Consider the following 16,948-nt stretch of genomic DNA (forward strand, 5'->3'; position numbering starts at 1 on the left):
CTGAACCCTGTCTTCCTTACCAGACTGTCCTGAAGTACATGGCAAGTACACCGATATTTGTCTAACTAAACAAGCAATGTTACCATTTAGAAGAATGAAAAAAATACGCCATCAAGGACACAAGATGAGTGATCAGAAAAACAGAAACAATCAAGAGGATAGCAAAATCATAGAAACAAGAGAAGAGTAAAGAGAAGCTAGAAATGTTAAATGAACGCATAGAGTCCAGAAGAGTGAAGGCTGAGAAGCTGTGCTCAGTGCTAAGACACACGCTGACCAGAAGCAAGACTTATGAAAATGCTGATAGTCCAGAAAGCATATTATTAGCCTTATGTCAACACGAATCTCCCTGACACAGGATTCCTTTTCATTGAGTGTCCTATCTCTTCATGGAGATTTGCTGCCTTCCAGTGAAACTTCCCTCAGTTTTCTCCTCGTAAGTAGATAAAATGTTATATTAAAGAAAGCATCTCAAGGCTGCTAAATGTAATTAGGGGAAAGAGGGAGAAACAAAGAACAGGTTTAGCTGATGTGAACTGGATGTGAACCCTTTTCTCTTAAGCCAAATAATTTAAAAGAAAGTATCTTTTGAAATGTTGGCAAATTCATTCTCACAGTAATTTTTAAAAACCAATAAAATACAGCAGTAAATGAAAGCCCAAATCAACTTACCTAGGCTGAGAAAGAAAATAAAGCAAATAGCACACTAAGCAAAAAAACCGAACTCAAACTAACTTACTACTGCATGTAATACTGATGAGCATACAGCTGTTGCCACCACAGCATCTGCAAGGGGCTGAAAGCGGGATACACTGGGAACCCAGCTGGAATGGCTTGCCCAGGAAGTTGGTTGTCCACATTTCTGCAATAAAGAGATAAAGAAATGTCTTTCCATGCTCTAGAAGTTGAAAGCATTTCTCGGAATTTTCATTTCTTAAGTATAAGGCACCCGTGACAAAATGTACTAAGTCATAGTGAAAAGAGAAATACTTATTTTCAACATTCTTCAAATAAGATTATGGCTTACAGAAGATGACCCAGGCCCCCAAATATATAGAATAACTAACATTTCAGCCCAATCTTAATAAGAAAATAAAGCAAATCACCCACAAAATGTGTGGCAAGCCTGATCATTTTGCTATCTTTTCATTTCAGCAGAAAATGCCAAAATGCTTTTAATTACATTTTAAGTACACTCTCCTTAAGAACCAAAAGCCCTAAAATAAACTTCACAACAAAATATTTTGAGGAATGGGGAACCTACCAAAATGATACTGTATATTAGTAATATTATTAAAAACATAGCATCTATTAGCTATAAAATAAAAAACATTATAAAAATCTATATTTTTTTAGTTAAAAAAAACAAGATTGGCAGAACATATGTATACACGTATTCTTAAAGTAGGTTAAATGTCTATTAACTCAATAAAAGTTGTGGAAGGCATATTTAAGTTCTCTATGACTCAGTTTCCTCACCTCAAAAATGGGGCTAATAATAGAATCTCCCTCATAAGATTGTTAGTCTGTACTCAATAAATGTAGCTATTTTTATTTTTATTGTCCCCTATGCCTAAATCAGAATAAACTCCAGAGTGTATTTGTAGATTTGTAGAAATTTGTAGAATTTGTAGAATTTGTAGATTTGTAGAAATTCACATATATCAGGACAACCATAGGGATAAACATGTGAGTAAACACAGAATTTGCATATTTGCTAACTTTCTTTTTCTTCGTATTACTTGAATTTTATCTTTAGCTGATGTAACCTGGGTCTAACCAGAATGAGACAAGAATCATTACTAAATTCATGAATTTTTAACATGATACTCAAAAGACTATTAATGTACATAAAATTGGCAATAATTGACTTCACTGCTAACAGGATGAACTGGAATAAGGCTTTAAAAAATGATTTTACAAAATTAAATACCTTTAAAAATGTTGACTTTGACCCAACTTCCCAAGTAATTCTGCTTCTGAGAATTAACTTAAATACAAAATACGGAAAAAAATTTCACATCTCTGCCCTACCCAAATGATATTTTGTTTTAGCAATATTGTTAAAACATAGCAGCTTTTAGCTATAAAATAAAAAATAAACATTATGAAAATCTGTTAAAAAAAAAAAAAAAGAGGGGGAGAAAGGAGTAAAGGATTAGAAGAGCTTTAAGAATCATCAACCAAGGAGCGCCTTGGTGGCTCAGTGGGTTAAAGCCTCTGTCTTCAGCTCAGGTCATGATCCCAGGGTCCTGGGATGGAGCCCCGCATCGGGCTCCCCGCTGAGCGGGAAGCCTGCTTCCCCCCCCCCCTCTCTGCCTGCCTCTCTGCCTACTTGTGATCTCTGTCAAATAAATAAAATCTTTAAAAAAAAAAACATCAATCAAATGTAATATCAACCTCTCTGAATACTGATTCAATCAAGACAACTATAAAAAGACATTTGAGATAATCAGGAAAAACTGAATACAAATAGGGTATTTGAGGGGCGCCTGGGTGGCTCAGTGGGTTAAGCTGCTGCCTTCGGCTCAGGTCATGATTTCAGGGTCCTGGGATCGAGCCCCGCATCGGGCTCTCTGCTCAGCGGGGAGCCTGCTTCCTCCTTTCTCTCTGCCTGCCTCTCTGCCTGCTTGTGATCTCTCTCTGTCAAGTAAATAAATAAAATCTTAAAAAAAAAAATAGGGTATTTGATGATATTAAAGAATTTCTGAGTATTCTACTGGTATTTTGATTAAGATTTTCTTATAGTCCATATCTGTCACAGATACCCATATTCACAGATGAAATGAGAGGGTAGCTGGGTTTTGCCTTGAAAATACTTCAGCCCAAGAAAAAAAGGAGGAATAAGAGGGAATAAAGAATGGTTAACAATTGTTGAAACTGGGTGTCAGGTAAATGGGGGTTCGTTATAATATTTTCTGTACTTGTGAATGTTTAAAAAGTATAAGCAAACTTGGTGAGGAAACTGCTATGATATACCTGTGGGAGGAAATCATTTCATGGCACAAGGGCTAACAGCTTTTTTTTTCCCTTTTCAGACAGACTATACCAGTTAGTACTATTTGATAAAAACTAAACGAAAAAAAGGGGTGAGGGAAATTCACAGGAACACATGGAAATGGTTGAGTACAACAGAGATCATGACAAAAACCAAGAACTTGAAAGACTGTCATTCACAAACCAGCACTTGAGAGCTATACCAAAAGACACCCATTACTACGTTTTTTAAAGTTAAGGACTAATATGGAGGACATTAGGAGAAGGAAAGGAAAAGTGAAGTGGGGTAAATTGGAGAGGGAGATGAACCATGAGACACTGAGGTCTCTGAGAAACAAACTGAGGGTTTTGGAAGGGAGGGGGGTAGAGGGATGGGTGACACCGGTGGTGGGTATTAAGGAGGGCACGTATTTCATGGAGCACTGGGTGTGGTGTATAAACAATTAATCTTGGAACACTGAAAAAAAACAAAATTAAATTAAAAAATAATAAAGTTAAGAATTACAAACAAGAGAAGATAAAAGGAACTGGAAACTTCAAAATTCAAGAACAAATTCTTTCCCAAATAACCTGTGAAGTCAGTCCCATTTCCCTTACCACTCCATAGGAAGATGCAGCAACTGCAGGAAATCCCCACCTTGCTCCAAGAATATGCCTTCTCAAGACTTTCCACACTTGCTTTTGTTCTACCTGCTGAACTCCCCTTACAATCAGCTCAAACTAGCACCTATGAAGCCCTCCCCGCTCCTCCAAGCAGAGACAGTCACTTCCTTGTCCAGGCTCCTACAAAATTTTTTTCAAGACCATGATAGCACATCAGCAGGTGGTTAATTTGTCTCTCTGACCTATTTCCATTGAGGGCAAGTACATAATTCATCTTCCTGTCTTCAGTGTCCAGAATATAACACATTATGAGGTAAACTTTTATCGAAGAAAGTCACAAGGTTCTCAAAGAAACAGATTTACTTACTCAGTCACCAATACTTAAAATCTGATCAGTAGATCTGACTAAAATAAAGTTTTAAATGGGAGGGCAGAGAGGAGAGAAACACCATTATAAATGAAGTCAAAACACAAATGGCAACCTACTAAAACGAATGACAAAATAGTCACTTCAACAAGACTGTTAAGAACACAGACTTTCAAGTGAGATATGGATTTGAATTCTAGTTCTGCTGCTGACCACGTCTGTGAACTTAGGCAAGCTTGGACCCTTTAAGCCCTTTTCTCGTCTATAAAATGGGAGAAAATAGTACCTAGACCACAGAGTTTATGTAAAAGTCAATGTATAGCACTGAATTACAGCATGTATAAATGTTTAATACAATGCCTAGCTTGTGCTAAGTGCTCTATAAGTATTACTAATATTCTTTTAGATAAAGAACTGTCAGAAATGAAAAACAGCAACACACCACATATAAGTATTTCACAAAACAAAGCAAAAAGAATGTCTCTATCATGACTCAAATTAAAACAGGAACATTACAATTCATCACACTGGCAAGTACTCATTTGTATGGGGTATCAGACACTGTTATTGGGAGAATAAACTGGTACAACTTTTCTTTACTGCAATTTTACAATAGTCTTTAAGAGTCTCAAAAAGTCTTAAGAAACACCTTGACCCAAGAATTTCCCTTCTTACAAATTATCCTAAAAGAATAGCCGCTAACATGTGAGTATTTAAGAATATTGAGGGGCACCTGGGTGGTTCAATGGGTTAAGCCTCTGCCTTTGGCTCAGGTCATGATCCCAGGGTCCTGGGATTGAGCCCCGCATCGGGCTCTCTGCTCAGCAGGGAGCCTGCTTCCCCCTCTCTCTCTGCCTGCCTCTCTGCCTGCTTGTGCGCTCTCTCTCTCTCTCTGTCAAATAAATAAAAAAATCTCAAAAAAAAAAAAAAAAAAGAGTATTGATTGTCGTGAGGTTTAGTGGGAAGAAATTAAACAACCCAAATATTTATGATAGAATATTGCCCAAATTCTTCACTCTTCTACAACAGGATTATACACACATACTGTCTGGCATATAGAGGCAAAGTGGGCTTATGCCAGCTAATATTGACTCACAAAACTAATTGCTCAAGTTCAGGAATTTTGTGACCCAACCCTTGGTATCTTGAAATCAATCATGGTGAAAGTGTAAATACCACAGAAATTAGCAAATGCCACAAATCAGTTTATTCGCCCTCCCCACGGGAAAAGCCAGTTCGTAAGCATTTACTGGCACATCTCTGGTAACTTGGCAATACCTCAATGCTATTGAGCATGGCCATGTGACCTAAGTTGTCCAAGGGAACATTAGTGAATGTGACACATGCAGAGGCTGTAAATGCGGTCAGGGGTTAGCTTCCCCTCTTATGTTCCTGTCATTTGTCATAAAAAGAACCTGTCCAGGGAGTTTCTGGTCCAAAGAATGAGAAACATGAAACAGATCAGAACTCAACCTAAATATAGCCTGAAGCAGAGCTGTCCCAAGTGCCTAACAAGACTTATGAACAAGGAAAATGAAGTGTTTCATTGTAAGCCACTGAGATTTTGAGGTCATTAGGTAGTACAACTAACTAAAGACATTCTTTATCGATAGAATAGTGAGCAAAGTGGCATATCCACATAATGAAAAATCTTAAACTTTCTTAAATAAATGGACACCAGATGTTGAAACATACAGAGATAATGCTAGGAACAGAAAATGTCCTGTGTGCATCAAAGTAGTCTCCCTGGAAAGAATGGGCTTTGAATTGGGTGGTGAATGGTAAGAATATGATTAGCAAGTGCTAACCAAAGGCTGTTTCAAACAAGAAGTCGGTACAGAAGCCGACCAAGGGGAAGCCAACCAGGATGTTAAACTAAGGCACTACCGAAACTTCAACAACTGGAGAAACTTGTACTTTTTAGATCTTTTCTAACGAGAACTACACATATGTGGAGGGAGTATTTCAATAAGATGCTTGGGGTGGTGGGAAGAGAATGTTCATGTTCAAATAATAATGCTTGGTCTTTGAACTTCCTGGTTAGCAGCAGGGCTTTTATTTTGCTGTTTGGGCACTGCCTCTAATGGTCTTTGTCCCTGTTCTTTATCCCCACTTCCAACTCTAGTCCAGAGTTAAATTACCCTAAATGAATATTGAACAAAAGTCTAAAAAACATTGGTGTAAATTTAAGAACTCATCCAGAGTGCCACGTGTCTCAAGACTTTAAATGTGGTAGATTTATATTTGAACTGGAAATATGTCCTGACTAAATTATATTTTTAAAAAAGATTTACCAAATATAATAGTATTATTTTTATTTAAAAAGTTTACTTAGAAGAGTAAAAGGATATTACAAAAATAATTAGTTACTTCTATGTGATGAGCTATAAGCAATCTTTACTTTTGGAGGGGGGTGCAGAAGGAGAGAGAATCTTAAGCAGTATCCATACCCAGCACAGAGCCCAACTGTGGGCTCCATCTCACAACCCTAAGATCAGGACCTGAGCTGAAATCAAGAGTCAGACACTTAAACGACTAAGCCACCCAGGCACCCCAGCAATTTTTACAATTTTTACTTTAAAAAAAAAAAGGGCGCCTGGGTGGCTCGGTCAGTTGAGCGGCTGCCTTTGGCTTGGGTCATGATCCCAGGGTCCTGGGATCGAGCCCTGCTTCGGGTTCCCTGTTCAGCGGAGAGACTGCTTCTCCCTCTCCCTGCTGCTCTGCCTACTTGTGCTCTCTCTCTGTCTCTCTCTCAAATAAATAAATAAAATCTTAAAAAAAAAAAAGTCAATATGCAAGGGTACAATGAGTAGGTTGTGTTAGTATTACGGGGGAAAATCTGAGATACAAAACAGTGGGTATTCTATAACCCAATCAGTAATTTTTGGAGTTAAAGTAAATAAATGTGACAAAAGACTGAGTCCAAAAGAGTCAGTCAAGATTTATAAATGATGGACAGCTACTGTGGTGATGTACATGTACTGCTTTGGTCTTCTTACATTTCCTCAACACCTAGCTATGGGCAAATAATCACTGTATCAGGATTTCTCAAAGTTAGGTTCCCAGAGTATTAAGTTGGCAAATTCCTGAGCACCACCCCAAACCTAGTCATTCAAAATCTCAGGGGAGAAGGGACCAGAATTTAGCAGTTTTAACAAGCTCACTAAAGACTGAGAACACTAACCTACATGGTGAAAAACAGGTGATTAGTTAAATGTAAGCTGTACTGAATTTTGAAAAAGGAATGCAGAGCTTCTATTTTGTTGGTGAGTTCATCAAGGTCACTAAATTATTGCTCTTGCACATTTAAGGCTAAGGCGCATGTTAAAATCACTTAAAGACAGATTTAGGGGCGCCTGGGTGGCTCAGTGGGTTAAAGCCTCTGCCATCGGCTCAGGTCATGATCTCAGGGCCCTGGGATCGAGCCCCACATTGGGCTCTCTGCTCAGCAGGGAGCCTGCTTCCTCCTCTCTCTCTGCCTGCCTCTCTGCCTACTTGTGATTTCTGTCTGTCAAATAAATAAATAAAATCTTAAAAAAAAAAAAAAGACAGATTTAAAGTCTTCATTAGTAAAAAATTATACCTGTGAGATTAAGTTAAATTATATTCATTATTAAACTGAATAATCTATTAAACTTTCAGTAAATTGCTTTGTATATCACAAAGTACTCTTCCCAAATAATATTTATTTTCTAGCACCTAGTACTGGCATTCATTCATTCAAGTCTGTTTGCTGAATCAATGTACAACATTCTCTTCTAAATATGAATGAATTTTTAAGTAATTGCTAACACATCACTAAACACTTTACATACATGAACTCTTTTAATTCATATTGGAATCCTGTATGATAACTACTATAATCTCCAGATAAAGAGCAAACTGAAGCAAAGCAGGGAAAAGACTTGCCCAAGCTAGTCAGCAGATAGATTCAAACCAAGGCAGGCTGACTCAAGAATCTGTAGTCACTAAGCTGTACCGCCTTCCTGATTTGAAACCAAACATTATTCATCTGGTAAGAGATTCCCTAAGTAAAACTGTAATATCTTTAAGGATTTTACTGTTCATCATCTTAATACTCACATTTGGCAAAATAAACACTATTTCTGAATTTTCTGATCTGTTTAATACATTGCTAAGAGCTGAACACTTTCATCTCATGAAATGAAATTATTAAAGAGAAACCTTTAGAGAAGTTATTAATCTTAGAGAAATTATTTATCTTTTTCCAAGATATTTATGGTATTATTATGAAGACCTGCAACTTATAAGCTTTGTTGTATTACAAAATATATTCAGTGTAAGTATGGGAAAGAGTTAAAAATCTTATATTCTTTTAGGTTTATTATATACATTATACTCTCACTTTCCAGCACTACCACCAAATAAAATAAATAAAATCACTGTACAAATTGAAAGGAACTGAAACTGTCTTATTCTGCAAAAAAAAAAAAAAAAAGAGAAGAAATGAATTACTGTCATAGGACAGAAAATATTTTAAGCTACTATTCCATAATGTAAACCCTGTGAACATTAATTTTTACAAATAACTATGTTTTGGTATGCAGTAATCGTTTTCTAAAAACAAAAATTGTTTCATAGGTGCCTCATAAAAACCGATCATCAGCCTTACCTAAATACTTTTACAGAAAAAACTTCACATTCAAAAAATAGGAGACAATGAGTTTTCTTATATTTTGCTATGTACTCACCTTTGTTTTTCAACATTAAGAATAGAGTTTTGCTGTACACCTTAATTACCTAATGTTTTATGTCAAATATAATTCAATATAAAAGCAAAAGGACTGTCTAAAGCCCTAAGTAAAAAGTATCTTAATGTTTATTCTATCCCTTTTAACATAGCCATCAACGGCTACTCCTTGGTTATGTCCCTTATGACCACTCTATGGTCCTAGCTACTTCCTTATTTCCAGCCTCACAATCATAGATCTGGAGCACTGCCACACACTGCAGGACCATAGCATGCTATGCAATACAAAACTATCTCACTACCAATATATTACTCATGTTTCCTTTACTTCAAAAGTAACAATAGTACCCCAGTTAAATACCTTGGTTTCACACATAACCCAGGTCCAAACCGTATTCTCCAGGATCTTCTTTGAGCTGTCTGAAGGATGTGCTGTGGCTGTTGGCTGCACTTCCCCCTAGAACTGCCTAATCCAAGAGGCCCGTTATAATTGCTAAATATAATGTAGCCATAACAAGCCTCTTGGGTAAACTCCTCTAACACAGACTCTAGATAACATGCAATGGTTAACATACCCTTTTTAATACATCACAGTTGTTAACAAGTCTGGCTGATCAGAAACACCTGTGGAACTTTCTAAAACCAGATTATTGGGCCTTATACTCTTCCATGAACATCCTCACTCACTCATCAGCTTCCCAGAAAGCTAATTTGAGTAGATCCATTGTGAAACTGACTAAAAAAGAATTTGTTTAGTTACCTAGATCCTGCTATTTGAAGTGTGCTCAAAGCATCAGAAGCATCAGCAGCACCTGGGAGCTTGCTGGAAATGCAGAATCTCAGGCTCATCAGATTTACTGCATCAGACTTACAGCTTAACAAGATCCCCAGGTGATTAGCACAAAGAGTAAAGGCTGAAAAGCACTGCCCTAGATGATTCTGAGGTATGGCCAGCTTTCAAAAGCACTGCTCTACTTAACCCCCTAATTCTCAAAATGTATAAGGAAGAATATGAATAAATTTCCAATATACATTGATTATTGCAGAGGGATTATCCTGAAATCAGGAGTAACAGATTTTTAAGAGGCTCAACTATGATTTCACTCACCCTTGCATTACATAGGGGAACTGATGACTCTGTGCTGGGTCGGTTTGTGCTTGTGGAAGGGTACGTTGCCTCAATCCTTCTGAGGAAGAACTGGCAGCTAAAGACAAGGTTTCTTGACTGGATGATGGAGATGTTGATCCTGACTGATCTGAACTCTACAAACAAAAATGTAATTATTTCTTCAAGGAGATTTAATTCATTGCAATCATGAGATTAGAGACAGTGGTAAAAACGTATTTATGAACTGCAAAAAATGAATTTTAGAAATATACAGATTTGAATCTTGGGCCCAACATAACAGGCTGATATTTTAATTCTGATGAGATTAAGAGTTCAGAAAATCAAAAATACGTTTTTTTACAAAATGAACAAGATATCAATAAAGATTTTAAAATTTTCATGTTCTGATGATATTAACTCAGATTCAATAACCTTAAAAATGTAATGACTTAAAGACCTCCCCAATTTGTTGCTGTTTGAAAATAGTTTGTCACATGTTTTATATAAATTTAAAACATAATTACATTTGAAATATAAAATAGCTGGACACAATATAATTTTAACATCTTTCCAACTTCATTAAAATTATATTTTACCTGTACTGCCTTCCTATTAACTGGATGTCTTTTGGTATGTCTATCTTCCTAACTCCTGCTATGCAAAAAGTGCCTGCCAAGAAGAGCAGTCTTTTGCAAAACTAACAAAGCTTTCTTTAAGAGGTTATTCCACATAAAGTGGACACCAAGTAGGTGTCTACCTAATCAGTCCAGGGAGTCTGATTCTTAGGGACCTAAACTGGTAAAGGCTTCCTTTCTGTCAAAATTTCTCATTAAATGGACCAGCACAATATGTTAGTCATTTTTTTTTTAATTAACAGAAGAAAGGCATATCCATTTGGCAACACAGCCTAATTTTGCTAGAACTAATTTTTTTCTGACCTTATTAAATAACACTTTCAATGACTAGATTTTTAAGACATTCTCAAATCCCACTGAAATTTCTCAGCCATAAAAAAAGGACAATTCAACTTAATTTTCCCTTAACACTTTTCAGATTTTCATAACACGGCTTGAAAAAAATGAATATATATACTAACGACATGAAATCATGGCTGAGGAACCACAAGACAAGTCAGGAAGGATCCTTCTTAACAAAAACTGAAGCAACATATATGTGTCCAAAGACTATATCCTGAACTCTGTGCCAACGCCAGTGTTTTGTCCCTTCTTATTGAAAGGTAGGAAACATAGAAAGAAAGACCCTTGGGTTTACTGATAAACCAAACTTCAGTTTAATGAAAGCTAAATTCCCATAGCTCATGCTGGAAAATACTTACCACTGAGCCCATACTAATTAAATATAGCAACTAAAGGATCTAGTTTCTTAAAGAAACAGTTAACTAGTAATTACTGGAAGATCCTTCAACTAGTTATAACCTCAGCCATCCATCCCCTCCTTCAAGTTTTGGTTAGATTCTTGACAAGAAGGTAAGTATACTTAGCAGTATGTAAGTTCCTTGCCCAAGAGGTTTAAAGCAACCTTCCATTCATCCCATCCCTTTCTCTCACCTCCAAAGGTGTCATATAAAACTTTAATGGGAAACCAAAAATAATTAAACATAAAGAATTTGTCTTTAAAAGTTGTATGAGTATATCTAAGTTGAAAAGTTCAACATTTTTAAAAATTTCCAAAACAATTCTGGCAGATGGAAAAATAAGAAGGGAAAAATGAATACCCAAGTCTGAAAGAACTGAGCAGATGAAGTAATTTTTCCTCCTGAAGTTGGAATGTATGTCCAAATCCAGTCATTTTAAAAAAACAAAATTCTTGATGAAGCAATCTACTTCAAGAAGATTTAGCATACTCAAAACTTAAATAATTTAATCCACCTTGAATACAAGTACCTTTAATATTTGTGAAACTTTACTGGTCCTAGATTTTAAACTATGTAATCATATCATCACTCTGTTTTCTGGGCATTTTAGCATTTAACCCTTGGAGATTGGATCTTCAATCCCTATAGCAAATAACTCAAGCTTCCAGGGATAACACTACGCACTGGATCTCTAAAAACAAAGTTTAAACGCCTAACTCAAGCTGTTCAAAACACAATCTCACAACCCACAAGCTCCAATTGTTCTGTTTTTTCACTTCTAAGGATAATCAGAAAACTTCAACATTTACTCCTCCCCAGAAAACTCACAGAACTGCTGCTGGATGCCAATGCTTCATGACTTTCTCTAGTGGTGCTGGATTTTGGAGAACTGGGAGGAGTCCGAGAAGTACATACTAGATGAACCATATGATACTCATCTTGCTAAAATTAAAGAAAATTACATTGAAAGGGTAGTACTGAAAAGTGTGTAATTCAAAAAGTCAGTAACTAAGCTGAAATATTTAACTCCAATTTTAAATTCCTTTCTAGCATAGCCATTTTATTAGTAATAAATCGTTGCCATCTGAAGGTATGGTGATTTACTCTTTCAGTATCTGGGGCCCTTCTGAATTCAATATATTCTCCATGCTCTATAGAAAACCATCTAGTCTAACTATAGACTATGCAGTACCTACTATACGAAAAAATTACTTTGTATATCAAGGAGTCTCAAAGCAAGCAGTGCTGTGAAGTTGTATCAATGCAATCTACTTCTTCAACATAAAGATATCTAGCATTTTAATACCAAAACTATGTAACAGTCACATTGGAACTTAGGCCTACAAATTTTGAGTAGTGAAAATATTTCCATTACTTGAGACTTTGCAGCCCTAATAAAGAAACTCAACTGTACCTATTCTACCTTAATTTTAGCCAGGTGATGTATAGTTTCTATTTTAATTCAAAAATCAGTTTTACCTCTAACAATTATAAAGTATATATTTGAACTACATTCTGTACATACTCCATGTGTTTCCACATAAACTTATGACTATGGCTGAAGGAAAATATTCTAATAAGGATTAGGATTGGCATTTAAGCTTAGTGATTTCATGAGTATATTTATAGTCAGGCATAAAGCTAGTATATATAAGATGGAGAAAGGAGAGAAAATAAAGGAGGGCAGAGAAGAACAAAGGATGGCTCAGCAGCTTAAAAAACGGAAAAAAGAAAAGAAAACAAGAAAATGATAAAGAAAAGGGGACAAAAAGAAAAGAAAGATTCCCATTTGTGAGAAAGAGAAACGAAGCTACCAGAAACTAAGAATGTATCAACGCCTTCCATCAACCTAGAATTGTGTGTAATTCTGAGGTGAATCCACAAAAGGGTAAGAGTCAACCCTTCACCTAAAGAGGCTCAGGACATTGTTAAAATATCAGAACAACACATTAGAGCCCAGTTAGGGAATATATAAAACAGTCTTTTGCACAAAACTGATAGGCATAAATTACAATTGCTTAACAAGTTAACAAGGTTAGAAAGCTAGGAAGAAGACATTCCCAGAGAAAGCATGACACAAACTATGCCTAGGAAGTAGGTAGAAAGCACACCTGACTTAAGGTCCTCTTAGCTTCAGAATACAAAATACTAAAAAGCATCCAAGTATAAGATGTTTATGCTTAGAAACCTAGTTTCAAAGGTCATATTAATCACAATTAATTAATAGTTTTCATTCACCTTTGGAGAACGTTTCTGCAAAATATTTTATAACTAAACTGGTAAAGCTAATGTCAGCATCTACCTGAAAAAAAGTAAAGGGGTACCCTGACTTTAACAAAAACGCTTTTAAGATCGATTCAAAATATAAACAGATTGTTCAAAATGTTTCATATTAGGGGCACAACCTCCTTTGAGCATTTGTATTTTAACTCTTCTGGACAGAAATCATTTATGGAAGCAAAAACCTTTTTAAAAGTATCAAGAGGCACCTGGGTGGCTCAGTCATTAAGTGTCTGCCTTTGACTCGGATCATGATCCCAGGTCCTGCGATCGCCAGTGCTGGACTCCCTGCTCAGCAGGAAGCCTGCTTCTCCCTCTCCCACTCGCCCTGCCTGTGTTCCCTCTCTCGCTGTCTCTCTCTCTGTCAAATAAATAATTTTTTTAAAGTATTCATATGCATAGTCTAGCCATCTTGGATTAAAATTATAAATAAGTGTATATTTCAAAGAGCATATAGCAGAAACGTTTTTAAGCATAAACACAGGGGGAAGATGAACAGGTGGAGCACACAGGATTTCTAGGGTAGTGAAACTATTCTTCAGGATATTATAATGGTGGATATACGTCATTATTTACTTGGGAAACCCATAAATTGTACCACACCAAGAGTGAACCCTAATGTAAACTACGGACTTTTGATGATAATGCTGCATCACTGTAATACACTGTGTACAATGTCAGTTATAACAAATATACCACTCTGATGTGGAATTTTGTTAGTGGGGTAGCCTAGGCATGTGTAAAAACATGGGGTATATGGGGAATCTCTATACCTTCTGCTCAATTGTGCTGTGAACCTAAAACTACTCCAAAAATTCAAGTCTATCAGGGCACCTGGCTGGGTCATTAGTAAGGATGTGGCTCTTGATCTCAGGGTCATGAATTCAAGCCCCACATCGAGCATAGGGCTTACTTTAAAAAAAAGTCTATCAAAGAGAGAGAAAGGGGGAAAATCTGCTGCAATCCACTATTTTTTTAAAGGTTTTTATTTATTTATTTGACAGAGAGAGAGAGATCACAAGTAGGCAGAGAGAGAGAGAAGGAAGCAGGCTCCCTGCTGAGCAGAGAGCCCAATGCGGGACTCGATCCCAGGACCCTGAGATCATGACCTGAGCCAAAGGCAGAGGCTTAACCCACTGAACCACCAAGGCACCCCCGCAATCCACTATTTTTGAGGGGGGTCAAGGAAGAGAAGCTGTTAAGCCACTTTGGCAAACTAAAACTACCTGATTAAAACGAAAATGACAGCAAGAAGTCACAACAGCAAAGCTAAAATTTAAGATTTAAGATTTAAGAGAGAAGAGAGAAGAGATTATCAGTGAAAATCCTTCACTACTACTTGAATACTCTACTGATAAGTCAATACTGCTTTCTTATATAACAAATACCTGCACAGAAACATAAAATCATATTTCATATTTAGCTATCAGAGGATATGCAAAACTATTACCTAAACTAACTAGACTCCATCATTATGTTTCTTACTTTCTAATTCATGTTCATCTGTTTTGCTACCCAAAAGGGTTGATTTTTAATATCTAAAAACTGAACTAGTTGGATATAGATAAAACTTCAGAACATATCTCTTTTCATACTCTGAATGTATCTGGTATCAAATAGTGGTTAGAAAAGCTTACTTTTCTGAGAATGTCTTTCAGCTGCAGATGATCGGGAAGCAGTCTGCCCGAATACACCAATCTCTGATCCTTCGTCAACTAAGAAATGGGACAAAGAAAATAATTCAACTTTTTCTAATTATACAAATTGGAAGTTGGGAATAACATGCCTAAATATGAGTAAAGTAAAACTCCCTTTAGGCACAGTTTAGCAGAAAACTGACATAATTTAAGAATTTTTTTTTCCAAATTCTACTTAAGACATTAAGAGCTCAGCAAATGATAGTCTATAATAAAATATAAATAGGTAGATAAAACTAAATACAGGTAATTACCATTTTTTTTAAAAAAGGAGAAAAAGGTAAACTAGAAGTTTGCCTTTTCAGCCATCATACAATGCATGTGTGACTATCATTAAAAACCTTTAACAATATGAGAAGATGGCTAGCCTTCTAGTAATAATAAGTCAACAATGGGATAAAATTTCAAGGTCACCACAGTTACTTTGAATTGTTTTATCAGTATTTATAATTTAAAAGAATACACCAAATTTATTTTCTTCTTTACTAACATACAGCACAATTTATTGGTTTTAATTCAAGAGTCATTTGGATTCAGTTACAGTTTTACGTAACAATTCCAGTTTTTATTATTCCTGCCATTCTCACAAATACCTCTGTACATTTTTCAAAAACACAGGACTAAAGAAAAATCAACTCAAGTGCATAGATATTCAGCTGTCATCTCTATATGAAACCGAGAATAGGAAATATGTTCTGGTTACTTCTGTCCTATTTTGTATGTATGATAAATCTGCTAAGTGCTCACACTACTACTATTAAAGTATTTAAAATCAAATTATGTACAGTCCCCCATAGTACCTAAATAGGCAGATGTTCCACAAATTCTATTAAAACAATTAAGTATTAGTTATATCAACAATTGTTAAATATGCCAAATCCAAGCAACAACTGTAACAATTTTCAAACAGAATATATGTATTCAGCATGGCTACTAACAAGGGTCTTATATCAAAAATAATCATAATAGAAACTGTCATACTGAATAAGATCTGTGGTTCAGGGTTGCTTGAATACCCACGATGAAGGGAAAGGTATAGCTCTGTTTCCAAGATACTTAGCTGTTAGGCATAATCTAGCTTCTCCTTTAAGTATTTTGAGTGTGCCATTCCCAAAATGCACAAGTTCAAATTCCAATATATAAACAACCGAATCAACACAGGAGGTGTTTTTTTAAAATACACTGTCACAAATCTTGAAATTTCAATCAATACATATAAATACTGAGTGGGGAATGAATAGTAAATTATATAACATAACTTAAAAGCTAAGTAGATAATAACTGATTTAACCCATGGACAAAATGAATTCTATAATGCTTTATAAGTTTCCATAATATACTTATTAATTCAGCTGGAATCTTAAAAAGTTTCTTTGATACTACAGTCATCATAAGGTATCATTTTTCCATCAGTCCAAACATTTAATAGATACTTCTATGTCATAACATTCTGCATAAAGGACAGTCTTATGAATTTTTTTTCTTTACTACGAAAATTTTCAAACATACACAAGGTGGAGAGAACAAAACGAACCCCAAGATATCATCTTCAAGAACTCCCAAGTATTCAACTCAAACAATTATCAGTATTTTGCTATTCTTCTTTCATCTATCCCCCATTGCCTTTTTGAGGGAAAAGAGAGTTTTGAAACAAATATCACACATCATTTCTTTTCACCTGCAAAAGCAGTAGGTATCTGGAACAGGTTTTGGATTAACTGCAACGTTACCACAGTCAACAAATTAAGTATCAATTAGGTCAACTTTGAATAAACCTTTATCTTTCCACAACAAGGGAACATCTATTTTC

General features: G+C 35.8%; 1 protein-coding gene across 1 annotated transcript in view; it reads right to left on the reverse strand.

The window, feature by feature from the left end:
- Positions 1–16,948, reverse strand: part of LOC111147362 (HERPUD family member 2) — a 31,067-nt gene that overhangs the window by 4,541 nt on the left and 9,578 nt on the right. The window contains exons 3-6 of the mRNA XM_022503362.1: positions 15,079–15,156; positions 11,990–12,103; positions 9,787–9,941; positions 740–862 (exon numbers count right to left, since the gene is read on the reverse strand). Of these exons, the coding sequence (XP_022359070.1) occupies positions 740–862; positions 9,787–9,941; positions 11,990–12,103; positions 15,079–15,156 (470 nt within the window). The remainder of the gene's footprint in view (positions 1–739; positions 863–9,786; positions 9,942–11,989; positions 12,104–15,078; positions 15,157–16,948) is intronic.

Source organism: Enhydra lutris, unplaced genomic scaffold, assembly GCF_002288905.1.
Source record: "Enhydra lutris kenyoni isolate GAN:26980312 unplaced genomic scaffold, ASM228890v2 scaffoldscaffold16, whole genome shotgun sequence".
In the NCBI taxonomy this organism is placed as follows: Eukaryota; Metazoa; Chordata; class Mammalia; order Carnivora; family Mustelidae; genus Enhydra; species Enhydra lutris.